The sequence below is a fragment of the Zonotrichia albicollis genome, chromosome 1 (assembly GCF_047830755.1).
Source record: "Zonotrichia albicollis isolate bZonAlb1 chromosome 1, bZonAlb1.hap1, whole genome shotgun sequence".
Classification (NCBI taxonomy): Eukaryota; Metazoa; Chordata; class Aves; order Passeriformes; family Passerellidae; genus Zonotrichia; species Zonotrichia albicollis.
In genome coordinates, this window is record NC_133819.1 from 137,429,801 (window position 1) to 137,456,716 (window position 26,916).

At 42.6% G+C, this 26,916-nt stretch overlaps 1 protein-coding gene across 8 annotated transcripts in view; it reads left to right on the forward strand.

Moving 5' to 3' along the window:
• Positions 1-2,687: 2,687 nt before the first annotated feature.
• Positions 2,688-26,916, forward strand: part of ENPP2 (ectonucleotide pyrophosphatase/phosphodiesterase 2) — a 71,802-nt gene continuing 47,573 nt past the window's right edge. The window contains exons 1-5 of one of the 8 annotated variants that reach the window (XM_074555883.1): positions 17,650-17,826; positions 18,268-18,370; positions 22,490-22,531; positions 24,112-24,267; positions 26,296-26,421. In XM_074555883.1, the coding sequence (XP_074411984.1) occupies positions 17,776-17,826; positions 18,268-18,370; positions 22,490-22,531; positions 24,112-24,267; positions 26,296-26,421 (478 nt within the window). In that variant the 5' untranslated portion in view covers positions 17,650-17,775. The other 7 variants (XM_074555893.1, XM_074555901.1, XM_014275982.3 and 4 more) reach the window with 7 other exon arrangements.

Below are 26,916 nucleotides of genomic sequence, written 5' to 3' on the forward strand. Positions count from 1 at the left end.
GTGAAAATGAAGTGATGGCCCCAGCCTGTAAAAGAGTGGTGGTGGCACTGCACAGATCACCTTTTAGGGATGCTAAATAACTCCTTATACATACACATTTCAAAATTTTGTGGGTTTGGGTAGTAATCCATTCCCAAAGCCCTTCAGGGCAGGCAATGGCTTCCATTTCCATCAGTGTGTGTCCCTCTGCCCCAGGTCACTGCTCCTGCCTGAACTGAGGTAGTTAATTCTGGGGAAGCAGAACCTAAAGCAATACCCACTGCTCCCCATGACACCGAGCGACAGCAGCATCTGTTTTGCTAAATAGCCTGAATGTGTTTATACAGAGTGAGAGTTGCCTAAGATTTATTTTCATTGAGTATGACTCAAAAGTGAGTAGCTGTATGACCGAGAATGTTGTGGTGTTAAACTGATGTAAAGATTGACCAAAATATTTTTAGAGTGCAATGAATATATTGGGAAATGCTAAATCTTGCCAGTTCCTGCAAACCATGCTGGACTGAGACTAAGTAGGGAAGCTTGTGCTTGTCTTCAAATACAGGTATATATTAACTCTGTAAATGTAGAGAAATAATTTAATTTATAATGTAGACATGTCTTTATTCAATAGAACACTTGTAACACTAAGTTTAAGCACGTCTGCTGCAGAATAGATTCGTTTTCATGGTGTAACAAATAATGAAAAGTGATAAGCTAAAATTAAATTTAAAAAAAAGAAAATTATATTTAAGTGAGATGGGGTTAAAAGGCTGTCAATGGCATGGCACGCTGCACATTAGCTTCTGAGGCAGGTGAGATGCATCTTTTTTCACATGGAATTCAAGCAAGTATAGGGAGCACAGTGTTGGCAACAGCCTGCTATGTATGAGGTGGAGATCTGTGCGTTTGCTAGTTTGTTTCTTCTTCTCTGGTACTTTTTTGCTCCCTTTGCTCAGATATTTTGTGTTTAGATATTGCAGAATATATGTATATATTAATTTCCTTGCATTCATTACTTGTAGTACTCTAACTAGATTTGTATCTAAAATTCTTTGCAATTTTAATATTCTTCAAACACTTGAAATCTGTCTGCTTCTGTGTTCTCTGTGCATTATCACATACTCTGTGCTGTCTTTCCAACAGACATCCTGTTTATGACAGGACCTATGCAAAAGCTCCTCAAAGCTTTGATTTTATCCTCCTTCTCAATGTTCCCTCTATTAAAAGACTGATGTTGAAGGAAGGGGCTGTAGGGAACAGGGAGGATGGTTGGGAAGATTTCACAGTGGGGTTTGGGGTTTTTTGGGGAGTGGGCTGAAATTTATTTCAGCACAAGAAATTTGCTTTCCCAGCATGCTCAACACCACACTTGTTATGGGAGAGACGCAGGCTCTGTGTGCAACTGTGCTGAGGGAGTGGTGTGTGAAAGACAGCCATGACCACACTCCTGGACCTGGCTGGGACTGTGAGCACCTTTTACAACTGCTTTCCTTTGAAATAAACCTGCTGTTTTAATTCACAAATTTCTGTTGTGACCCATGGTCAGTGAGGGCCTCAAAGTCACCCAGAGAAGATGATCTCCAGAGAGCTCAACCACTGAGTGCGAGCAAGTTGCACACAGTGCTCAGCATACACGTAGATCTCTTAAAGATCTATAACTCGACAAAATTTGTATGGAATTTGGTAGCAATGAATGAATGTATTCATTTGACAAAGGCTATTCTTGGGCCCCAAAATCTGGTCTGTTGCTCCAGGGTATGTAAGCCTGAGATCTGTTTATGGACAGGACAGATAATTTTGGTTAACATTTGTATAGAAAAGAACACATTCTTTGTTTTAATCTCAAAAATGTTCAGTGTATTTTGCTGCAAACTGAAAATAGATTAAAAACTCCCAACTCTTTTCAGCACAAAATATCAGTGCAAATATAAATTTGTCAGAGCAATAAACAGCAAAAATCAAGGTCTTATAAAGGAAAATTTGGCTAACCTCAGAGTCACACTGCTATTAACTTTCCCTGTAACCTAACAAATAATCACTCTGAGGGCCCATCACTTCACCTGCAGCATTCATTGCCATATCCCAAGGTAAAGGTAATAAATTCTGTCTTCACACCTACACGTCCAGCCCAGCTAGCATGATATTTGGACTTCATGCATGCTGTGTATTGACAGACACTATTTCAAACCCATTCAAGTAAGAAGCCTTCAAAATACTTAAAAATCATAGTTAAATTAAACAATTTTCAAATAAATTTATTCATAATAAATTTATTTAATAAAATTTAATAAATTTGATTTAATAAAAGCCACTCCAATACATTAAAAACCCAAAGGCTCTGCTGTTGTTATCTGGATGCACAAATTTAAAATTATCTGTACTCTAGCAAAGGTGGCCTGAGCTTGGATGTGTCAGAAAAGGAGCTTCAGATAGCAGATCCCGGTGAAGGACTTTGCAAAGTGAAGAAAGGAATCTTATCCATTACTCTATTAAATTATGAGAAAAAGCTCAGCGCCACCTTGCTATCTGCACATGACCTCTTCTGAGGCATCTGTGGCACAAAATAAAATGGGAAAAAAGAAGGACAGATTAAGCAAGAGCCCGAGAGTTCTGCATTTGAAAGCAGAGCTTCAGGACAGGGACACTTTCCAAAGAACTATTTCAGGCAAAGGTCACATGTATGCATATAAAATCATTCCTGAAAGCAGCGCCTTTGTCCCCCAGCTATCTCCCAATGGAGCCATTGTGCTGCCGGGGCAGCTGGCACCCTGACTTCGGCCACGCCGCAGCGGGGCCGGGCCGCGGGGCACCCCCGGAGCCCGCCCGGCCGGGGCAGCCCGCGACCTTCCCGGGACATTCCCTGCCCCGCGCATCTGCCGGAGCCGCTCCGGAGCCAGCGCCGAGCGCGGCTTCCGCGCCGAGCTTCTGACATGGAGAGAAAAGACCCTCTGGTACGGTAGGAGCATCTGCACTACCCTTCTGCCCTGCGTGTTTTCCTGGCTTGCCAAAGTAGCCTTAAATAAATAATATAAATAAAAGCTGACAAGCAAGGTCAGCTAATGAAGTAGCATGAATGTGGTTTTGCAGAATGCAACTCGGATTGGGATTTGGCAAGCAGGAAGTCCTTCCAAAATGCATTCAGGGGTGATGTTGAAAATCCCCTGGTTTATAATAAAAGAGAAAATATTATTTAATGCACAGAGAAGAAAATGTATTTTGGAAACCATAGTAGTTCTTGAGTAGCTTGTTTTGCCTCCTGAAGACATCTCCTCTCTTAAGCTATTTAATATAAACTGCTTTTCATATATATTCTTACCTTATAGCAATATCAAAATTGGCATCCAGCACAGACATGAGCAAAGTATCTTGTGTTTTGTTTATATTTACCTCCTACAGTATTAATATTATGCAAGTACATAAATATGAGTTTAGAACTCCTCCATCACTTGGCTTTTGATTTATATTAAAATTTCCAGTGTCTGGAGCTTCACTGGTAAAGTTCTGGGCTTGAAGGCAATCTTTCTCAATAAAGTTCCTGTTACAGGTACCTCTCCCTAAGCCTTTTTCTCCAGGGGAACTATATGGATTCCTTTAAGCAAGGTAGTAACACTTCAGGTATCTGTATTTTTTTTCCCATAACTCCCTATGCCACAACTGTAAAGTGCTGATTAGAGAGATAAATTGGATAAGGAGCAATGAAACACTGCATGACTCATAGTTCCTCTACTCGTAATGGACTCACGATGATTTTGATTATTCTGATTTTGAAGTATTAGTCTTGGGTCCTTCTTTCAAGTTTCTTTTGCTTCTGATTTGCTTACATTTTGATTGTAATTTGCTTCTAATTTCTGTTGATCTATCCAAGCTTCCTGTCAGCATGTGTCAGTGCTGTGCACCCTGTTCCTTATTGCCACCACATCTGTGATGGAAACTCAGAGCTCTGCAAGTGGAATTGGGACACTAACTTGTCCATGAAAAAACAAAACAAGGAATTAGGGCATTTCAAGGGTGTCAGTTCTACCTGAAGTTTACAGGAATGCTCCAGCTCCCCACTGGACCTGTGGGGAGGTGGGTGGGAGCTGGCAGAGAGCAGTGGCTGTGCCTGGTGGATAGGTAGAGATACTGGGGGGTTGCCTGTACCTAAAAGAAAGCAAAGGTGACTGTGCCCCTAAGATTGGCTGCCCACAGAAGACCTGTTGTACCTGTTAAGGGACAGATAGAGACATTTGTAGATTATGAGCTTTTCATGAAATGCAAGGCTGGGGAATGTTTCCTCCTAGGAGGCTGGCCTGTATAAGATGTTAAGAAAACAAAATAGTGCTCCATTTCTGTAGTAATATTTATTCTACAAAATCTTAGCTTATTTCAGAGGTTGTAATATGAAGGTTAAACTATAAGTTTAATGTCACTGCAGCAAGGAGGTTTCCAATTATTCATCAAAGATGCCAGCTGAGTTTGAATGCCAGACAGCTGAAGATATGTTAGTTTCATTCTTGAAAGCTGGAGCTGTTCATAGCAGTGCCTGCACTGCAGCCTTTACCAAAGGATGCCAAATGAATCCTTTAATATTAGCTGAACTGGAAGTGGAGGTAATGAATGTTTGTGAGAGATGAATGAAGTGGTGCATGAGACTGCTCCTGGCAGTGCTGGGGCTAGCAGCAGCTTGTCCGAATGCCTGTGTGCTGTTTGTGCTCTTTTATGGTACTTCCCCAGATTAATGGACCACTTATGGAAACACATCAAACCTCATATTGCTGACACACCAGTAACACAAACTGTTTTTCAGATGCTTCCAAATCTGACAGCACCCTTGACCTATGCCACACCTTGCTGGGTGAGGGGTTTTGAGCCTCCCAGCACAGGTCTCCCCATGCCACCCACACCAGCCCAGCTGGGATGCACCCTCCCCTGTGCTCACCACCGGGAGAGATGACAACTGTGTTTGTAGGGAGCCAGACCAAATGATCTCACAGGCTTTCTTTGTCTCAAAACCCAGGAAACTCTGTGTGCTACACATAGCTAGAATAAAAGAGAACTGTTGCCTTGGTACACAAAAAAACCCCATAAATATAGAAATAAATACATATTGGCTCTATCACTTTTGGGGAAATATTTTCCTATTGTGTACAGTGTTTAAATTCCATGAGATTCATGGTAAATGGTCTTTTGTCTTAGAAGGCTTCATGTTTCAAAACACTGAAGTAATGAATTGTTTAGAAGTTCTAGTTGATAGTGCTGTATGTGAAAAATTGGATAAAAAGAGATTGAAAATACAAGACAATAGCAGGTTTGCTCAGCTCCTGTCCACTTGCCCTAAGCCAGACAGAACTTTTCTCCTACTGCAGCTGGATTACATCCATGACTGGGAGATTGTGTCCAGACACCTGCTCTTCTCCAGCTCTCAGCCAGCCGTTTTCTTTTCATTTCTTTGTGGGGCTTCATGCCCTCCTTCCATACTGCTTTTCTTGCGAAATAACTCAGAAGTCTTGTCCAAAAGCTTTCCCCTTTGTTTATCTAACTTTGTCATTTCTTGTAGAGTTTTTTTACTAGGAAGCTGTGTTGGGTTGGCCTTGTCTGCCTGCCAGATGCCCTCTATCACTCCCCCTCCTCAACAGGGCAGAGGGAGAAAATAGGATGGAAAAGCACATGGATTGAGATAAAGATAGGAAGATCACTTACCCACTTAGTGTCTTGGGCAAAAAAGACTCAACTTGGTAAGAATGAATTAAATAAGAGCCCCTCTCTGCTGCTCCCTCCTGCTCCCACATCTCCCTGCCCCGCTCTGGGGCCTTTCCATGGCCCAGGGTCATTCAGGACAAACCTACTTCTCTAAGGTATTTTCTGGTGGCTGCAAGGGAATCCCTGCTCTGGTCTGGAGCACATCCTCCCCTCCTTCCTCAGTGACCTTGGTGCCTGCAGAGCTGTTTCTCTTACTTTCTCCTCACTCAGCACTACCTGCACAGCGCTTTTTACCCCCTTCTCTTTTGTTCTACCCCAGGCGCCGCCATCTTGGCCTCGTGAGGGGCTGGTGAGGGCCTGAGCCCGGCCTGTGGTGGGACAGGCTGTGTCTGCTCCACGGCAGCTCCGGCCTCTCCACATAAAGCACTACTGCACGTTTCTGCATTCTCACCCTCTGTTCTTCTGTTTCCATGTATGTTTAGGTTAGTTAAAGATTTTCACCTGAAAGCCTTCTAGTTTTGAAGACCTCTCTGGCTTTGGTGTCACTTGGCTCTTCACCATCCTTGTCCATAACCTAATTTTTTCTTCCCATGTCATCTGATGTAGAAATCTGCAGATACACCACGCTGGGACATGGCCAGGGTTGCTCCTGAAGTCCTCCCTCCCACAGCACCTGCTTCCCATCCCCCTCACTGAAATGTCACATTTTATTCCCTTCACAGATTTGTGTTCCCTGCTGCTTGCTGTAAATGGCACGTTCAGCTGAGGTCCTGCCTTCTCATACCTGTGGTGCTCAAAAAACTTGGGATATATGGATTGTCCTGGGTAATAATGCTTTGTTCATGCAGGCTTCTTGATCTATGCCAAGTTTCAAGCTCGGTATTGGCACATGTGGCAGTGGAGGTGGCTGCTGGGACATGGCAGGATGAGCTGCTGAGGCTGCCAGGCCACACATGCACTCAGCCAGCACTAGCCCACTGCTTCCCAGACACATCCATTGGGGAATCGCTCCAGGTTTTACAGAGAGCCCTGTGCAAACCTGGGACAGGATTGAAACACTTCCCTCAGCTGTTTTGCAAACATAACAAAGCAGAGGGTAGGAATACAGCCCAGGGACATCTCATCCCATACCCTGAATTTTCAATTAGTTGCCTACAGCAACTGGGCTCTGCAGAATTGCCCCAGATTGTCTAATTTAGTCCTTGAGGCAGGAGATTTTGGTGCAGCACGATGCACCAGCACTCATGACAAATAGCAGTAAAAAGGGCAAAGACACTGAAGTGAATTCCAAGATAGGAATTACTATCCACAGGACATTTGTGTATTTGAACCTATTGTATCTTACTCTGCTGAAAAATATTTAAAGTAGCATTAGCTTTATGTCCCTGGTGCTGTTGATGAATGTGACAGCTTGAAAACCTTTTCTGGCCAGTGACAGGAGAAAGGGGGAATGGAACAAGAGTTTTGGAGCTGCAACAGGATGGTGCTGAGGAACCTGTGTTGTGGCAGCAGCAAAGGGGGACCAGCCCTGCACCAAATTCAATGCTGGAGCTACCAAAGGGGACAGGGAAACTGTGATTGCAACTGCAAGGACTATAACAGTTGAGTGCCCCCCCCAGCTGCACCAGCCCATGGTTTGGTGTGTTGGCACTGGGCTCAGGTATGAGTGGGATGGTGGGAACTGGCACTCATCTGTATCAGGACCACTGAAGGATGGTCAGTGCAATACTTAACGAGTTCACAGACTGTATAAAGAGAAAATATGGCTTGGTTCAGCCATCTTCGGAGAAAAAGGAGTACGAGTTTGTGGCTGCAATCTGGTACCTGCACCAGGTGACACTAGAATTGAGGTACAACTTCCTCAGTTGTTTCAGGCATTCTTCAAAGGCTCTTTGCACACCCACAATGAATTTTGGCTGGGACAATCATAAACATCCATAAACATGAACATGAACATAAACATGTTTATAAACTGGATATCCAGGGGATGAAAAGATGGTAATTATGGGGTAAGAGAAAATGTACTGACAAAACAATCTTTTGTAAATATTGCCATCACCCATGAATTCCTGGTTTTATTTCTTTCCATGTTGAGGCTGAGCAGCTAAAATGGCAGTGAAGACAGTAGGCAAACCCCAGAAAAGGTCACCCCTCCAGCTTGGAGAGAGGGCATGCTGTAAGATGGGGTGAAATTCCCTTGGAGCTGATGACCCTTCATCTGGAAAAAATGTAAGAAGCCCTTAAGTGCCTTTGGGATCTCCAGAATAACAGGATTCCTTTCTCTGCTCGGGGGAACAGCATTTCTTTGTATATTCCTTGTAAACGACAGGATTGTACCAGAGAATCTAAGTCTCTGCTTACAGGAAACAACCTGAAGGGTCCCAGTCTCAGCTGGCTGCAAGTCCAAAAGCACTGGCCCAGGTCATTTGTGCTTGACTACATAAATTCAGTGCACCTAAAGACACTCTACTGCTTTGACATTCTCTAACATATGATGGACTTGTGCAGTAGGGTACAACTGAAAGAGCATTAGCAACAGGGCAGAGATCACAAGGATGTTCTCCTCCTTCCAATCCTCACAACAGCAGGAAGAAGAAGGAGATTCCCTTTTGGAGTCTCCAAAACTCTGTTCTCCTAATATATTTCATCTCCTTTCACTCTCAGCACTAAGATGTCTTTTTCTGCCCTCCCATTGTGCTGCCAAGCCAGCCCAGCGTTCCCCACAGATGGCAGGAGATGGCTGTGACAGTCGTGGGGTATTGGGTGCCCTTCATTTACTGTGCTGTCCTAGCAGTTGCTGCTGGCAGCATTGAGCCTTGTTTGTGTGTTGAATCTGCCACTTCTCCAAAAGTTTCCTGTGCCTCTCCCCTGTGCCTTCTGTCCTGCAGTCTGATTGTACTTCCACCTGCACTTATACAATGGAGTTTGGAGTTTGCCTTGTTTTACTCATAATGCATCAGAGTGGGAAGCAACAAAACTTTTCCTAGTGTTGCTTTATTTTTACTTCAGTACCTTCCAAAACTATGCTAGAATTATCTGCAGAATGAAGCAGATGATCCAGCAGGCTTAGACTCCCAGGAAGCAGGAGTATGAACATGAGGTTATAGTCCCACACCCATTTTCAAACCAACTTTCACAGCTTAAGCTACCAGAGAGGCAGCTTGTGCTCCTGTTCTGTCTCGGTGCAAAGGGAACTCAGTTCACCCAGGGGTAGGGGTACTCCTTCTCTGATGACTTCAGCTGTCACCTGAGCATATTGCTGCTCCTTGCCTCTTTCCATCATCCATCCTGGCTTCTTTGCCCAAAGTGTATTGGGATTTTTTTTTTGTTTGTTTTGAAGGTGATTTACTCATAGTATTCCTCCTCTCCCAAAAGACTGAAATGTTGAGCTTGCGCATCTGAGCAGGGATAGCAGGCCCTGGAGGCCCTCCCTGCAGCTGGTGAAGGAGATGTCCCTGCTCTCTTCACCACAGCAGTAGTTTACTCAAGTCTTTTTTACATGGGTTAGATCACATGTTGCCATCAAAGTTGTTTGGTTTCAGTGTTTTGGAGAAGGGTTAGCCATGGGCAGTGAAAAAATAATAAATTAAATAGCTTTGCAGGCTCTCTGTGGATGCCCAGGAACATCTGTCTCTACCATGGAAATCTTCAACAACTGTAATTTTAAGCTGATTTCAGTCTTGTCTGCTGTGAAAAGGACATTTACCAGGGCGGGGAGCCTTCTCTGAAGGCTAAGCAGAGCAGAGCTGCTGTTGGTCTACAGCAGTCAGCAATCACTAAACCAATGAATTGTGTCTTTCTGAAAGTTTTGTTTTGCTAAATAAAAAACCAAAATATGAGTTAAACAAAGCTTAACTCAGTAAGATTATTTGCTTTAAAATAATGAAGAAATCTATTAATATTTAAGTGACCTGAGTTTCCCTGCAGTTTATTTGTTTAATCCATTACAAAAAATACTTTACTCCTTTCCAAAGTTTTATGCTGAGAAAGTGAAAAAAGTATTTTGCCTAAAACCCCCTGATAATCCTTATGCAAACGAATGCAGAGTAGCATATTTTTGATTACTAGCATTTTTCTTCATTATTTTTATATTGTATTCCTGCAGACTTTGAAATTTTTTCAGTTACACATTATGATATGGGTTTTTAAAGCAATCATTCAGCAATGGATCACATTGTTTAGTTGTTGAAATGTTGCCTATACTTTTCTCACCCGTAGAAAACAGGGAGTACTGTTCCAGCAGGATGTTTTTCCCTTTGTACTTACATTTGTCATCTTTGCACTCAGCTGAAATCAGAAAAAAAAATGTGACCTTCAACTGAACTTGCGGTGACATGTTTCAACTTAGGAAAATTTGTGATGCTTGGAAAGTGGCCCATCTGTCCGAAATGACCCAAAAGCAAGATGTGATTGTTTTACCCTTTTGTGCTTTGCCATTACAACGGGCAGCAGCAGATGCCTATTAAGAAATGCAGGGTGTTTAGCGAATGCTGAGGTGACAGCGCTCCCCTGGGAGCAGAGGGAATGGGGGGACAGCAGAGCTTGTCCCTGCCCCCTCCCCACTCCCCTGCCCACGGATGCTCCTCAGTTCCCAGCAGCAGTTTGCGGCTCACTGTGTCTCACTGCTGCCTGGGCTGAGGACCAGGGCAGGAAAATTGATCCAACTGTGAAACCTGTCTAAGGAAGGCAAGTTTTTTACCTGTTTTGATTTGCAGCGTATCTCTAGAAATGGTTGGGGTGAGAGGATGGAAGAGATAGCAAGGATTTGCCAGTCTACTAGGCCTGGTGGTAGACATTAGGTATCTGGATTCTATATGCTGTGTTTATTTCTGTTCTGAAGGAAAAGGCCAGAAGAGCCAGTTATTTCCAAGGTGTGGAAATATCTCACCCCTCTCAACAGCTAGGGATAGCTTTAAAAGATGTGTCTTTCAACTATGAGATAAATCAGTACATCCAAAAAAGGGCTACAGATGGGATTAAGTTTATTAACATGTTAGCTGTGCCCCCATTTTATGCAATTTTCCATGAACAAAAGTCTGGACAGTTCCTGTTCTATCTTGTGCCACATAAATGTTCATGTGGCCAGTGAATCAGATCAGGCAGTTTAGGCAGCATTTAATAATTGTTGTTTTTCTCTTTAAGAGGACATCTCTTCTTCATCAGCTGTCCTAACTTCTTCAGGATTTCCTTCTCTTTGTGTTGGACTGATTGCATTTAGTGGTGTAGACCTGCAGTCCTTATGCAAATAAAATAGATCTGCTAGAGTCAGGCTGAGGCTCATGTGGAGAAGGTTCAAGCCCCAGAGGGACCACAGCTTTTTTTTTTTAAATTTTATTGCCTTAACTGCAACACTGCCAAGGTCTATTCTATGTTCATGCATATATTTACCATGCTAAAAAAAAAGCTTTAGGTGGAAACACACATCACCATAACAGCAGCCAGTTCTTCAGCCTTAGATGCCTCTTATGCATAGAACCAGGAGGAAAATGTGCCCATCTGAAGGCAAGTCTCCATTTGTGTGGGAATCCTCTGTTCCAGCCTGACCCCACTTTGATCTTTCTCAAGTACTGATGCTGCAAAAAAAGCCTCAGCTGCAAGCAAGTTAAGAACAGTATTCTTAGTGACATATCTCTTTAAACTGAAATCAAATAGGATTCTGCTGCTTTGAAAATATCAGGCTGGTTTTTTTTTAAGATTAACTAGCAGAAAGATATTAATTAAAATATTTCTTTTTTGATCCAAGTGCTGAAAACATGAAAAAAAGTATTTCAAACAAACAGAAACTCTTGTTTGCAAAGAAAACAAAGTAAACAGTATTAATTATATCCACATTTTACTTGTAGGGGAGAGACTAGCACTTGGAAATTTTTAATCATATCCAAACCTTGACCTTGAAAATGTGCCAAAATGGAGTTTGAGCTGAGGGTAAATGTAATCAAGTCAGAGAGATATGTTACAGAGTTATTGTAGAAGTCCTCTCAAGAAGTTTTATATACCCAGGAGATTCAAAGCTAATATTCCACTGAGAAAAATTTGAAAATGGTAAAGGATGTACATAGAAATTAGAAAAAGAAACTGGAAAGATTATTTGAAGTCTAGAAAACCTGCTTTTTACATCTTTAAGTAGCTTTCCCATCCTTGTGGGTTTTGATTTTTTGGTGTTTTTTTTGTCTTTGTTTAGCTTTTTTCACTGTTGCTTGTTAGTTTTTGTTTTGGTTGGATTTTTTTCCCATTTAGCTTTAATTCATTATTTTAAAGAGTCTATGGTTTTTGTGGGATGTAATAGGCTGTATCTCTTGTAAAATTTAAATAAATTAACAGTGATTGTGTGCGGCATATGCAAGATACCATGCAAGGCCTTTGAAACCTCCAGACTGCTGTCTGGGGGGTAGGTGGGTGGATTTCACACCACTGAAATCTACAACTCTTTGAAAAAGACCGATGTAAAGCTGTTAATGGGCACCTGTGACATCCATATCAAGCACTAGAAAACCAGAATGAGGACTTGAATACACAGCATTTATGGGCTGTGCTAAAAACACACATGGGCCCTGTGGCTCCATGTTTCACTCCTTCATATTCTCCCTGAAGATTTTTCATTACAGAACAGTTTTTATTCTGCAGTTCCTAGAATTTTTATATATGACTATCTTAAGAAATACAATTCTCAGTGCTTTTAGTGAAGTACTTGAGCTGCTTCATAATAGTAATATAGTCCAGAAACTGAATTTGGTATATGTAGTTTCTTTAAAGATGAGGAAGCCATAGATATGGAACTGCTGTTAATGCTGCTGCTGTCGTGTGTGGCTCTCAGTGAGAGGTGAAATACAGTGCCTTGGAGTGGGTGGTGTGTTAGCTGTGGTACTGCTGGGAGACAGACAAGCACCCAAAGCTTTCTCCAGGTCACTGAAAACTCCTCTCCTCTTTCCAGCTGACCTAGCTCTCCTGCTAAAAGACATCACCTGGCTCATAAACCTTGTTCTGCTTGTGCCACCACAATGGTGATTGTGTGTAGAAAGTGCACTTGGGCTAACACCCCTCCATAGGCATCATAGGCAGCTTCTGCAGCTACAGTGCCATCACCAAATCCACAACCCTCACTGAACCACTGAAGCTGTTGTATCTGATCTGGGGTGTGAGAAAATTTATTTCTCTGCTGCATTATGTCCTCCTTTTTCTCACCGCGCTGCTCACCAGCGTTTCAGTCATCCCAGTGAGGATACAAACATTTTACGTAAGTAAAGCAGAGACAAGGACTCGGGTCCTCCCCTGGCCAGTGGTTCCTCTTCTGTCTCCGGGCAGGCAAAACCTGGATTCAGCCAGGCATGAACCCACTGTCCCTGTGTTTTGAGCAGGACACATACATGAGGGTGAGGTGAGGTGAGGAGGGGTGCAACGTGCTGTGCTGGTGGTACTCAGTGAGTTTTGGCTGTATCTGGGTGCTCTCCCTCCAGCCCTATGAACCCTGCAGGCATCATATAGAATGCTCAGAAATGCAGATGGGCCTGTATGTGCCTAAGGCACTTGGTGCTTCAGGGGCTGGGCTGCAGCAAACTGCAATTTTGAAGACTTTAATTTGTCCATGATTGTCCCTGAGAGTCTGGCACTGCTTTATGGGTCTTTTTGGCCAAGAAAGTCATCCTCAGCACAGCCCTCCAGGGCAGCAGGCACTATCCAGGGCAGCAGGCACTATGATTTGCATACCATTCCCCTTGGGGCAGTGATGAGCAGACAGATAATTGAAGACTGGTGGTGTTTTGAGAAACTGCGGTGAGGAGGGTGTACTTTCATGTGAGCACAGCCTGGTTTGTGGGTCTCCCCAGGCTCATGGGGTAGCAGAGGGCATAGCTCCTTGGCAGTCAGTCCTGTGCCTTCTGAAGTTCCATCTGAATGTGAGGAAGAACTTATTTACTGTGAGAGTGACTGGAGCAAGCTGGAACAAGCTGCCCAGAGAGGCTGCGGAGTCTCCTTCTCTGGATATATTCACCATCCTTAGAAATGTGCTCTAGGGAATCCTGTTTGATTCGGGAGGTTGGACTAGATGACCTCCAGTGGTCCCTTCCAACTTTAACCATTCTCTGAATCTGTAATTAAAATGTGGTTTAAAGTCCTTTATACACAGGAATCAGCTCTACTTGATATGTTGTGCCTCTCTGACTTTGTTAAGACTCGGGGTGTCTTCAGCAAGGTATTCAACTCTTCCCCATGCTCACTCTGACTGTTGGAAGTTTATTTGGTTTCCCAGTGCTTATACCTGAGTACAACTGATGTGGATACAACTTGAATTTCTATGGTTTATCCAAAGGTTTTGTTCCTTGAAATTGCTATTTTCTGCACTCCACTGACTGTTTTTCTTGGCCACAACTATACGTGGATGCTGTGTTTAGGAGGATGAGAGTTCTGAGGCACTATAAAGAAGTCCTTCACCTTTCTGTCTTTCATGTTGCTGTCAACCCTACTGGAGGCTTTCACCCTGGTCCCCCAGTCACCCCATACATCCAGCATCCAGTGCAAAATTGACAGGAGTAGCTAAAAAGGCTCATTTTATTGCAGTCCACTCCATCCCAAACCTCTGACTCAGCCAGCATACTTGATTTCTCTGCATTCCTTTTCTCATTAGAAAAACTGCTCAAGAAAAATGAATTTATATAAGACTGTAAGTATACTGCTTTGCTTATATTAACTCTATGGAATAGCTGATACCACTTCCCATAGCATTCTTCTGGAGAAATTGGTTATTCATGAGCTGGATGGGTGCCCTCTTCACTGGATTAAAAAACTGCCTGGATGGCCGGGCCCAGAGAGTGGTGATAGAGTTAAATCTAGTTGGTGTCCAGTCTCCAAGGCTCAGTAGTGGGGTCAGTTATGTTTAATATTTTTAATGATGACCCGGACAAGGGAGTTGACGGCACCCTCAGTCAGTTTGTTGCCCAGCAGAAAAGCAGCTGGGAGAGCTGATCAGCAGTGGCTGAACATGGGCCAGTGTGTGCCCAGGTGGCCAAGGCAGCCAACGGCACCCTGGCCTGGATCAGAAACTGTGTGGCCAGCAGGGCAGTGACCTGGCACTGGGGAGGCTGCACCTTGAATCCTGGGTTCACTTTGGAGCCCCTCACTTCAGAAAGGACATTGAGGAGCTGGAGAATGTCCAGAGGAGGGAAACAGAGCTGGAGGAGGGTCTGGAGCACATGATGAGGAGAAACTGAGGGAGCTGGAGCTGTTTAGCCTGAAGAAAAGGAGGCTCAGGGAAGACCTTATCACTGTTTACAACTGCCTCAGAGGAGGCTGCAGCCAGGTGGAGTTTGTTCTCTTCTTCCAAGTAACACGTAACAGGATGAGACAAAATGGCCTCAGGTTGTAGCAAGGGAGGTTTAGACTGGATATTAGGAAAAATTTCTTCACAGAAATTGTTGTCAAACTGCCCAGGGAAGCTGGTGGAGTCACTATCCCTGGAGGTATTTAAAAGACGTTTAGGTGTGGCACTTAAGGACGTGGTTTAGTGGTGGACATGGGTTTGGACTCTGTGATCTTAATGCTTTTTTCCAACCTAAATGTTTCTGCGACTCAGTGAATGTTTGTAACTGGAAATGGAACAGCACGAACCTCTCCTGTGAGGCGCCATCTGGTGTCTCTTTGTAAGCTTTGCAACCCGTGTTAAACAATCAGGCTTGTCATCATACAAGCCTGAAAAGCCAAACGACAATTTTTATACACAAAAACTGAGGAAGAGGCATTACATATTCTGATGATCTCGTTAAAATTCCTTTTTAACGTGTTTCATTTAAGCCTTAAAACTTCCACTGAATTGCTGAATTCGTGGGCCAGGAATACATTATTTCAGCTTTAGTCCTTTCTTTTCTGATTAGTAAAATGGCAATTAGTTGCTGAAAAATCAGTTGCCAGTGATCCCAACAGTGAAATTTTTCCTGAACAAAATCATTAGACCTTGTTTATGCTAATAAGTTCCTTTTGAATCTGTGGGATAGCTTCAGGCACAAGCCTTGTGACAAAAAGAACATTGTGCATCTGACTGTGTTCAGTTCAGAGCTACTAGAAAATGTCTTACATAACACAGATGAAAAAGATTAGCCTTTTCAGAGTCATCATCTATAGTTCTAAAGGACATTATAAATGACCTTAATTATTTAATATACTTGTAGCATGGACTAGGAAACATAAAATAAGCTCTTCCATTTATGTAAAATTGTGAAATTTACAAGCTCCACAGATGTTACACGAATGGAAGAATGAAATATGTGTGTTTAAATCGGTAGAAGTCATTCATAATGCTGTATTTTTTGGTTTTCTTTGTTAAGGTTTTTTTTCTGAATGGCCATTTTTAACATATGTAGGAACTTTCCAAAAAAACTGAGTGTGTTAGGAAGATATGCAGGAATGGCAAAGGTTCTGAAATTGAGAGCATCTCAGAGACTTCATGTATTCGTTTGAGCACAAAAAATTGGCCACCTGATTTGAAAAGTCCATTGTGTTTTGCCCAAGTCCCTTGGTGATCCAAAGGTCCTAGCCTGGAGGAGAGTTTGGAGCTGCTGATTCCCATATTTTGCTCTGAAACCATGAGCTCCATTAGTTAAGATACATGGGCAACACTGTTAGCAGTTTCATTTGTGACACTTTAGGTTTCCCTTCTGCTGCGGTCACACGCTGCTGCACTTACCTGGCGTTTGGGGATGAAGTTGTTTGACCACAGGATATACTAGAGGCTAAGGGCAAAGAATTTTATAGTAAAACCTTTGAAGAATACTTTTCTTTAGATCTCTGCACAACAGCTTTTTGCTAGAAAAATAGTGGCCATTGCAACGTTTTTTCTTTTTTTTTTCAGCACAGATAGTGATAAAGTGAACATTAGAAGATGGGTCTTGAATGCATAGTCTCAGTTTGTGCAAGGAAAACGAATACAATGTCCTTGTGTAGGAATTTTCAAGCTAATTACATGGCCTTGAGCCTTGCAATGCAAAGTTGCAGCTGCACAATGGAGCCACTTTCGGCTAAGAAACTGCATAAAAAAGGATCAGGTCCTAGCAAAGGCTGGCAGGCTGACACTTGGGCAGCAAAGAGAAGGGATTTTTAGACTCTGTCTTGTAGAGCTACACGGTGGGGGAGTTATTTCAGCAGGTAAAAGTTGCCTCTAAAAAAGTTCAAAATTGTATGTGTTTAATACTGCAAAATATTTTAAAGAAAACTGCACTGTGTCTTTCAATGCCAGTATAGAATATGGGACAGGTCCCAAGGGAAGCTCAGTCCACCCGAGGGCTTACAAACCTTGACTCTGTCCCTTTAAATGTAATTGTTAGTAAACACTTTCATGAAAGAAGCTTTCATCAGAGAAAAAAAAGTGGCAAACTACAGTGGTAAATAATTTGCCTGGGCAAATAATATTTAAGCCACTGATTTGAACCGTAATTCTGTTCAGCATTATCATTTGCTTTGTAAATAAAAGTGCTTATCCAAACAGCCAAGTTTTCTGTTGTTGATGAAAATGGGGAAATGTGGGACAGAGGGAACGTGTCACTTCCCTTCCTTTCTGGAAGTCTGGGGTTTCCAGCTATTCAGATGAAACTGCTTGTGTTTCCATCGATACGAGCCTTTCCCTGCCACAGCAGCCCGGGAGAACACGGTTGAAAAACGCCCCCCTGCCCCCAGCTCTGAAGGTGTCTCCGGTTTCGAGAGGCCCCTGCGCGGCAGCGCGGTGCGGAGCTCGGGGAGCAGCCGCGGAGAGCGAGCCCCAGACCCGCCCGGCCGTGCCAGGGCAGAGGGGCGGGCGCGCCCCGGGTCGAGCCCCCGGCGCTGCCACACCTGACACCGGCCGGGCCGCTTTTGGGGGTGGCAGCGGCAGATCTGCAGTGCACAGCCCCCGGCGAGCTTCCCCCCTCTTCTTCTCTGAGCCAGATGGAGCCGCATTTGGTTTCTCTTTTAAGCATGTTACTTTTGTGAGGAGAATAAAACGAGCAGGAACAGCTCTTGGCCGCAGCGGCACAAGCGAGCCCTGCTCTGCCAGAGAAAACCACATAAAAGCGCGCGGGTGTGCGTTTGGGGGGAGGGCGTAGCGAGCGATGATGCCTGGAGCTTCTTGCAGTCGGAGCTGCGATTTGTGAGTGAAACATGATGAAATCACCCCCTGGACAAATCACACGAGCCTGTCAACCTCACCAGGTGGGATTACTCGTAGCTAATAGCCTCAACTCCCCGAGCAAACAGAGCTCTGCGCTCACTATAAAAAAAGGCGACAGTGCGGCATAGGCTTTTCAAGAATTCCCTGGTATGGCTAAGCAGGGCTGCGTCCACTCGCACCAGGTAGGAGAGGAGAGGAGCGTGTTTACTTTTAGAGGAGGAGTAGCCCGTCTCCCATTCCCAATAAGTTCCTACAAAAAGGAGCGTTTCAGCTCCAGAAAGAGATGTTTTATTCATAAACCCCTTCTGGTTTGTGTTACTCTCCAACGGTGACGCTGTCAGCTGCTGCTCCAGTGATGGGAACTGCAGTGCTAGGGAGCTCCAATGTACTGAGGACCATCTCTGCCCTTTATGCATAATGCTCTTAGTGCAAAAGTCCTGCTTCTTGCCCAGTTTGCTTACTTTTCTGTTTTACTTTTGCAGGTTATATCCTTATTTGCTTTTGCCTTTGGAGTAAATGTCTGCATGGGATTTACAACAAATCGATTTAGGAGATCTGAAGAATGGGATGAGGGCCCTGTTTCAGGTACAGTAACAGACATAAATTGTACATCACCATATACCCTTATGTTATAGACTGCGGTTAGAAACCATTCCTACTTTGTAACAGTAGTTTGCTTGTTCCTTTTCCCTGTAGGATATAGAGAAGAATAAATAACTCACTGAGCCTGAGTCAGTTGACCTTTGGGACTCACCTATAGGTCTCCTATTTACTTAAACTTTTGCTCTGTGTGCATGTGACTATGGAAAATTTAGCTTATTTTAGGACTGAGCGCTGTCAGTCTCACAGAGACTGGTCTCCTCAGCTTGTGAAGTGTTTGCTGTGTTCTGTACTTTGCATGGCTTCCTTCTAGCGCTAAGAGAAACTCCCTGATGGCTTTAAGGGTGGTGGATTTATTTTGGTAGCACTGAAGCGGTTTCTAGAAACTTGATTAATGCTTTCAAGAGGCACTGGTGAGAAAAGCTTTTGGGATTTCTGTGGCTCCTGAGGTCATGCTGGTTTGTGAACAGTAGACGGCAGACATCTGACGGCGGAGAGGGCTGGGAGAGGAGAGCAGGTGTTCGTGCAGATGTGCTGTCACCGAGTCCTCTGCTTTTCTTACGCCTGCAACTTTTTTTCTTTTTGGAAGACAGCAAGAACATGCTGCAGAAGGAACTGTTATTTGTGTTGTGGGGCAGCATAGGGTTCTGTGAGCTCAAGCATAGTCCAAATGGAAAAATGTATAAACCAGACAACTAGTCTTTTTTTATTCAAGAAAAAGCGGGCTTGAGTTGTGTCTCTGTTCCTTTGGCAGGAGAAGGGAAACTCGCGGTCATTGACTTAGAGCGGGTTAACATAACTGAAGTGAAAGGGTTTCATTTTCAGTGCCTGTCTGTAATGATAGCATGTGAAGTTTAATTATAAAATTGCTTGCTGTGGCCAGAGTTTCTTGTGTTCCTGATAATGTATCTGTGTCCTCCTGTCCTCCCTCTTTGAGGAATTGGTGTCTAATCACAGCCGATGTCAGGGCTGCTGGTCACTGAGTAGAGGCATTTTAGGTAATCAAGAAGATAGTGGCTGTTGCTTTTGATCTTTTTAGCAGTAAAAGAAAAATTGCTTGGAAAATAATTTCTAAAAATCTTCTAGGATGTTAACTGTAGAACAGATGTGTAGTGTCTGTAATAGGGATAGGAAATATTTGCATTTCAAATCCTGAGTGACAGTTGGTTTGCTGTCACTGGTGACTGTCTAGGGTAGAGCTCAGCTGGTTTTTCCTGAAGACCCAGAGGTCTGATATTGGGGTCCCATGGCAGCTGATCGGTGCCAACCCTGCTGAGCCAGCAAGCGGTGTTCAACACCTCCAAGGCTGGGAACAGTAGCTGTGTGCTCCTTCCAATAGCAGGAGGATTAGCTCAGCATTCCAGAAAAGAAGAAAGAAACACAGGATCCCTTGAAAAGGGCGGGAGATTGGGTACTTTTGGAAATATATTGAAAATTTGTTTACAGGTGGGACTGACCCAGCGCCTGGCATTGAAGTAGTCCAGTCAAGGGTGCAATAACGAGAGACAAAATAATGGAGGATTTTGTCCATTCTGTGTTTATATAGCTTGGTTACTTTTATTGCAGGAGGAAAAAAATTATAGCAAAGCATAAAGGTGTATAGTAACAGTGAAATATAAACAGTATAAAGTTACACTGGAGATGTACAGGGTTTTAGCTAACTGAAAGCACTGTGATCAAAGAACCTTAGTCACTCTTAACTGCATGACTTCCAATTATACTTCATTAGAAGTCCAATGAAATGTACAGAAAAAAAGATTAGTATAAATTCTTTTTTAACATCACTATTCTTTAGCTTATTTGCTCCCAAGTGTCTTGACTTGAGAATTAATTATTTTATGTTGGCAAAACCCTTTCTTTACCAAATATTATTGTAGAAATCAGTTTGTTATTTCTCCAGAGGTATGCTGTGATTGTAAGCAAATTTTCATTTTCATCTAGCATGGAACTCTGCTGTGAGCCAAAAACATCATGGTTTTTGCCTAGTCCCTTGCAAATGCACTCCAAAGTACCACCACAGTGGCTAAAACACCCCTTCTTGTTCTCTTTTTACAGTGTACAGATGTATGTCTTTGTACACTTAACATGTTGAATGTTTGTATACAACAAATTGTGTAATCGAAATAAATTTTTTACTCAAAATTTTAAGATACAGTAGAGAATCAAAGCTCATATTTTTCCTTAACTTTGCCTTTGTAAATTACTTGCTTTATGAATTTTCTTAGCCATCTTTTAAAGCACTTTCAGGGAAAATGGCCTTAGTAATCTCTTGAATCATGGTTCTTGATCACAGTAGGATAACTTAATGCTTTGGAAGGAGAAATATTTCTCTCTTCTCACTGTAGTTTTAAGCATGCAATTAAAAATGGATAATGTTTTTCTTCTGTTGGAACACTTGTATTTTTCCCTTACCTGGCTTTCCATTTGGATTTAACTCATTGCAAAGATGAAAAGCAAGTTCATAATAGACGTATCATCTAGCAGAACTAGCACTCCAGATGTTTTAAGTATTTGGTTGTTCCATATGGGATCCAAACTGGCAAATTTTTACTAGGTAGCCTCCTTTTTATAATGACTCTGTAAGCTTGTCTATATTGTGTAATCCTGCTTTAAACCCTACGGCAAATAAATTGATTTCATTATTTTTAAACCTTTTAATCAGACAGAATCAAAAGAAATGATTTGATATGGCACTTTCTAAGATAAATATAACACCTTTAAAATGGAAATGTAACAACTTCCTTGAACTGAATCACAAAGGCACTATTGCCCTATTTAGGTTTGCTCTATAACCTATGATATACAAGACAATTAGATGACTGTTTTGAACTTAGTGGCAATAAAAGGAATGGATGGAAAACAGTGTGAAAAGCTTTATGTATGAAATATTGAAGGAAGGATCTTCAGGCTGAGGTCCCAGTGCCTGCTGCACCATCTGACTGCAAGAGCTGTGGAGGGATGCAGGAGTTTTGAAAAGAATTTTAAACTAAGCTTGTTCTATACAAGGGTTTTTGTTATTTTGAAAGTGCTCACCAGGGAGAGAGCTCCTGATGACATATTTTCAAACTATTCTGCATGCACCAGTACCTGTGCCATGGCATTGTGCATGACCTGAAAATCATGGTCTGGCTGCAAAGGAAAGGTCAAGCATGAGAAACAAAGGAGTGATCTTAATGTATTTGGAGAAATTCAGCAAGTTCTCTTTTGTGCTGCCTTATGGAAAGTGTCCTACATTGACTCAGGACGTGTGACTTGAATTTGCTAAGTGATTTGGGATAATTCGCTACATCACTAATGAGGTGGCTGTCAAGAGATGTGAAAAAATTAGACAAGGTAGGTGGGCTAAACCTTTCTTACATTATATGGAAACCCTTCTTGCAGTTATAGAAGATGGAGCTAGAAGGGATTTTGAACAGCCGTGTAGACCTCCATATCCCAAGACCTGGTCAGTTGTTACAGAAGTACTTCTGACAGATCTTCTAGATCCCTAGCCCTTCTTCAAAATCTTCAAGCTCTGAGATTGCACAGCTTCTCTGTGGGTGGTTTTTGGTGCAAATGAGCTGCTCTTTACAACAGGTAGGCATTCCTAGAATGCAGTTAATTGTCTCTTACGTAATCTGCAGTCAGATTTACACCTTCTCTTTCCTAAACACATGTTGATGTGTTGGTTTTGGGGGTTTTTTTGTCCCTCTGAAAAGGTCTCCCTCTCTGCCCTTTGAAATGAAAAGGATAATGTCCAGGTAAAGATTTGGTTTATATGCTGGTATGCAATACCTTCAAGTTTCTAATACCTTTGATTTGCAGTTTACTGGATCTGTGATTAGATATTACCTACCTTCCCGAAAAGAAAGTAGTGGAAGAGATTCAATAACATGAAAATATTTTTGGTAGTAGATTTTCAGAAGCATTTGATAGGAAAGAGCTGTCATCAAAAATAAGGACCACAGCTTCATAACTCTGAAAATTTGAGTGTTAACATGATTTGAAACAATTCTCATGTGATTAATTTCTACTGTAGATTTGTGACCTACTTATGTAAGCAAAGAAAATACTGATCTGTGTATTGCCAGCATAGATGCACACTCTGTCTCCTTGGAATTTCAGATGGCCAAAATCCTAATGGGTCACTGAGAGCATGCTTGCAGGGTAGGTATATACCTGTAGAGTGAAACTTCACTGTGTATATGATGTTTCTCATCCTGAGCACTGCTGATCTGATTGAAATAAAAACCCCACAAAACCAGAAAGATGGAGTTGTCTGCTACTACCTTTTCCAGCAGTTATAGGAGTATGCCTTGAACCTGCCATGAGCCATGACTGCAACCATGGGACATTTGGGTTTCTTACCTATGATCTTGTTGCAACACTTATTTTCTGACAGGTTAACTCCCTGAAGTGGTTTGTGCTAGTGTCCAGTCAGTGCCACTTCCAGGCAGGTGGTGGAGCAGCAGTGCATGGGATGAGATGTGGTGACACATCAGCTACTACAGTGTCACCTCCAAACCCCCCCTTCATCATCTTTTCCATCCATTCTCACAGTGTTCACTTAATGCCATCTTATTTGGGAAGAGGTTTCCCTTCAGTTTATGTGGAAACTAAACTCTCAGCTATGTGAAAGTGTAGGGGGAAAAATACATAAGAAAATATCAGAGCAAGTATTTCCCAAAAGTGCCATTGCGTCAGTCCTGTAAAAGTCATTCTCCTAATCATGGTGAGGTTTGCCAAACCCAAAACCAAACTATGGCTTAAAAGAAAACAAAACAGAAGACAATTTCAAGTACTTAATTTTAATAGGTCTCTCAAGGAACAAAAGGCATTGTGAAATTTTCGGAACACCTCTATATTTAAAGGATAACATACATTCCATAATTTATTTCATAAAATACAATTAAGCCTCGAGAACAGCACACAGTTTTCCTGCTTCATATAAGCTGTTATGTAGGATTCTCCTACAAGAAAAACTTTTAAAATATATAAAGTGTATAAAATATTAAGTTTTGAGAAAAGAGCTGACATATATCAGCTTTGACATTAAGGGCCCTTACTAATAAATAGATTATTGAAGTCTAATACATTATTCATGGTTTGCAGATTGGCAGCCCTCCATTTATTTATATATGTAATAGTTATTGATTTCTTAAATACTTCTGTATTTTTAAAAGTTTTTATAATTTAGTGCTTTGCAAAAGCCCATCAAAAAGTCTTACTTTATTTCTCCATTAATTTATAGAGCATTTTAAAGTTTTCTTTCATGCTTCACATTGATTTGACACCTTCCAGTGTAGCAGACCAAGTCCTGCTGTCTGCGTGTAGATTAATTGGAGTCCTTTCCTATGTAAACTGTCCAGCCAGCCATGAAAATGTCACTTGGTTTCTGAAAACAAAGGCCTGCTTCTGTGGAATAGCTGCAGCTCCTGGAATGGGGCCTTGGAGACTTCAATACATTTCTGCTAATGATCTCTTGATTGTTACAGAGGTAAAGCCAGGGCTGTTTCTTTGCAGGATGTTATCACACCATGCTGCTTCCTCTTATTTTCCCCAAAAGAACAACTTTTACTGAATTTGTTCTTTTTTTGTTTCGTTTCTTTGAGCAGTTCTTCTGCGCTCCCTTCCCTTTCCCAGAGCAAGCATCCGAGGTCTTGCTCATTCGAGTGGCTCAGGGCTGAGCTGCCTGTCCCATCCCTTGCCAGCCTGACAGATGTTGCCCTGTTTCTTGTTCCACACAGTCCTGTCAGATTCCCCCTGGATCAATACCTCTGGCTCCTGCAAAAACAGATGCTTTGAACTTCAAGAGGCAGAGCCTCCTGGCTGCCGCTGTGACAACCTGTGCAAGAGCTACAACAGCTGCTGCTTCGACTTTGATGAGCTGTGCTTAAAGACAGGTATGATGGGTCTCCTGCCCTGCACTGCCACGCCCTGCTGACACCTGGCTTCTGCCAGTGACCTGCTTGATAGAACAGCACTCCTTGGCATAACCTGCATCTCTTCCTCACCTTGCTTTGGCAGGGCAGGCTCAGCTCAGCCCATTATGCAGCTCAGGTTTCCTTTTAAGGGGCAGCAGGACTGTGCACCTATTGCTCCTTACTGTGGGAAGCAGAAAAAGCAAGGTACTCTTCATACCACCCTAAAAAACAGATCTTCTGACACAAAATTAAAAGCAATAATCAATGTTCAGGCACCCACCTGATCTCTAGTTTACAATCAAAAGCCATGGTAAAAACTGGACATTAGCTATTTTGTGTCAGCCATCCTTTTTCATCCCAACTGCTAACTTGATAGTGGAGCAATTCAAGCTCACTTGAGAGATTGCCTTGGAAGCTGGGATCGTTGAAGGGGTATGGGTCCTCTTGGAGGAGGGGACAGCCAGGTTTTACTACCCATGCCCCAGATCCTGATTTCCAGGTGTTAGGATGCATATTACTGCGCTGGTAGAAACATTTGACTTCAATTCGTTGGACCCTGGGGGATGGAAATATAGCAATTGGTTCATTTTCTGGTTTGGACTTTTTTTTTTTCCATGAGTCATAGGCAAGGAAAACTTCAAAGAGGGATATGAGTTATATTTTATTTCTTAGCATGGTGCATTTAAATTATTAGTTGTACCCATCCCCTTCAGTGTTTGCACAGTGGTCAGAGTTGACACAGGTGCCTTTTATTTTTGCCATTGAACTTGTTCTTGCTTTATTGAAATATTATACTTAATAAGCAGCCAGAAGGAAAGAGTAATGATTAAAAATATCAGTGCCCATGGATGTGCCATGCTTGAAAGTCCTGACTTCCTCAGTTCTGTTTATGATTATATAATTTTCATAGATTGGTACCAAGAAAGAGTGAGGTAATCTAGTATGAAAAACAAGTTTGGTTCCAGGCCACAAATGTCTGAATTTTAGGCTGATGCTATTCTGCCCCTGCTGTAAATGCCTGCAGAATGAGAGGCTCTTTTTGAGGACTTTCAGCACAATGTCTGCTACCAAAGGGCAGAATTTCAGTTCCTTACCCTCCTGTCCACAGCAGACACATATGTTCACATATGCATATGGATACTTTATAGCCCCTGGGGCTGTTGTGCTAGCGATCATATACTCCCACAGGCATTTATTCAGGCGATTATCACATGTGCGATCTGTAAATATTACACACTTATAGGAAAAAGCCCGAAATGAAGCCGAAAAGGGGATAAAACACATTACTCTGATGTGTGGGTTTTTTTACTGGGTGCATGTTGTCTAAAGTGATTTTTATAGTTTCTTGTGTGGGCCTTATTGTGGAAAACCATATGTTTAAAACCATAGGCCCTGTTCCAAAGCAATGTACTACCCTTGAGAGAGCATGTACTTTACACAGGCCAGATCTTAAATTCATTTACAAGAGAAGAGAAGATGGAGTTCTCACAGCATCCATGCCTTGCTTTTCCTTGAAGAACAGCTCTTTCTTTTTCATATCCTTGAGGCTGGTGCTGGATCTGCACTATGGGTGTGGAACTGATGGTGGGAGTAAGGCATCACTTGGCATGGATGTAGTCTCTTTTCTACTTTCTTATTTCCTAGGAATTGAAGAGGGGACTGTAGTAATTGTGAAGAAAAGCAAAGGTTACCCAAGAAACACCAGAATTCTTAGTTTGTGCTTTAGGTTCCACCATTTTTCTGTGAAGATCCTTTTTTGTCTTTTCCTTTCTGCATTTTTTGTGGCATTCAGATCGTACAAAGCTTGGAGTACAACACCTGAGGGTAGCAGAAATACTCACACACTGGTTTGTGGAGGAGCCCTCCTGCACTTACAAGTGATGAGAGTCCTTTTTGTTTCTGGTTGACATACCTACTTTAACGACTAAAGTGTTTTCCTTATACCGTGAATAAATACTTTTTGTTTTGATTGCAATCTCTCATTCTTGCTTACACTGAATATTTTAGCTCGGGGCTGGGAGTGTACCAAAGATCGCTGTGGAGAAACCAGGAATGATGACAATGCTTGTCACTGCTCTGAAGACTGCTTAAGTAGAGGAGATTGTTGTACTAATTACCAAGTCGTTTGCAAAGGTAGGTCTTTGGTCTTTCTACCTCTTATCTTTCCAAGCCCGATTGAAGGCAGGGTAAAGAGCTTTCATCTAAAAGAGGAACTCTCCTTGTCTCGCTTTGATTTTTTTTTTTTTTTTTTTTTTAGGAGGTGAGGGAAGTGGGGAATCGCATTTGTAAATTTCTGGGCACTAGCGGAGGTAAATAGTAGGTTGAAGGATGTTGTCTTTGCCTGTAGAGGTAGTGGTAGGAAGAGGAGGTGAAGGTGGGTGAAATTTGAAGCTAAGCTCTAAAGTATTCAGATGCGTTTTTCTGCATCACAGGAAATGCAGGGGTACCTAATGATCCTAGAAGGAATAGAGCATTCCTAGATATGTTACCTCTGTCCCAAAGACCTCTCTCCACCCCCACCACAAAAGCTCCTGCTCCAACCACTTGGCCTAATATCTGTAGGCTGTTTCTCGTGGAAGAGGAGTTGCAAGGGCTATGGCTGGGCTTCAGGCGACACAATGGCTGCAG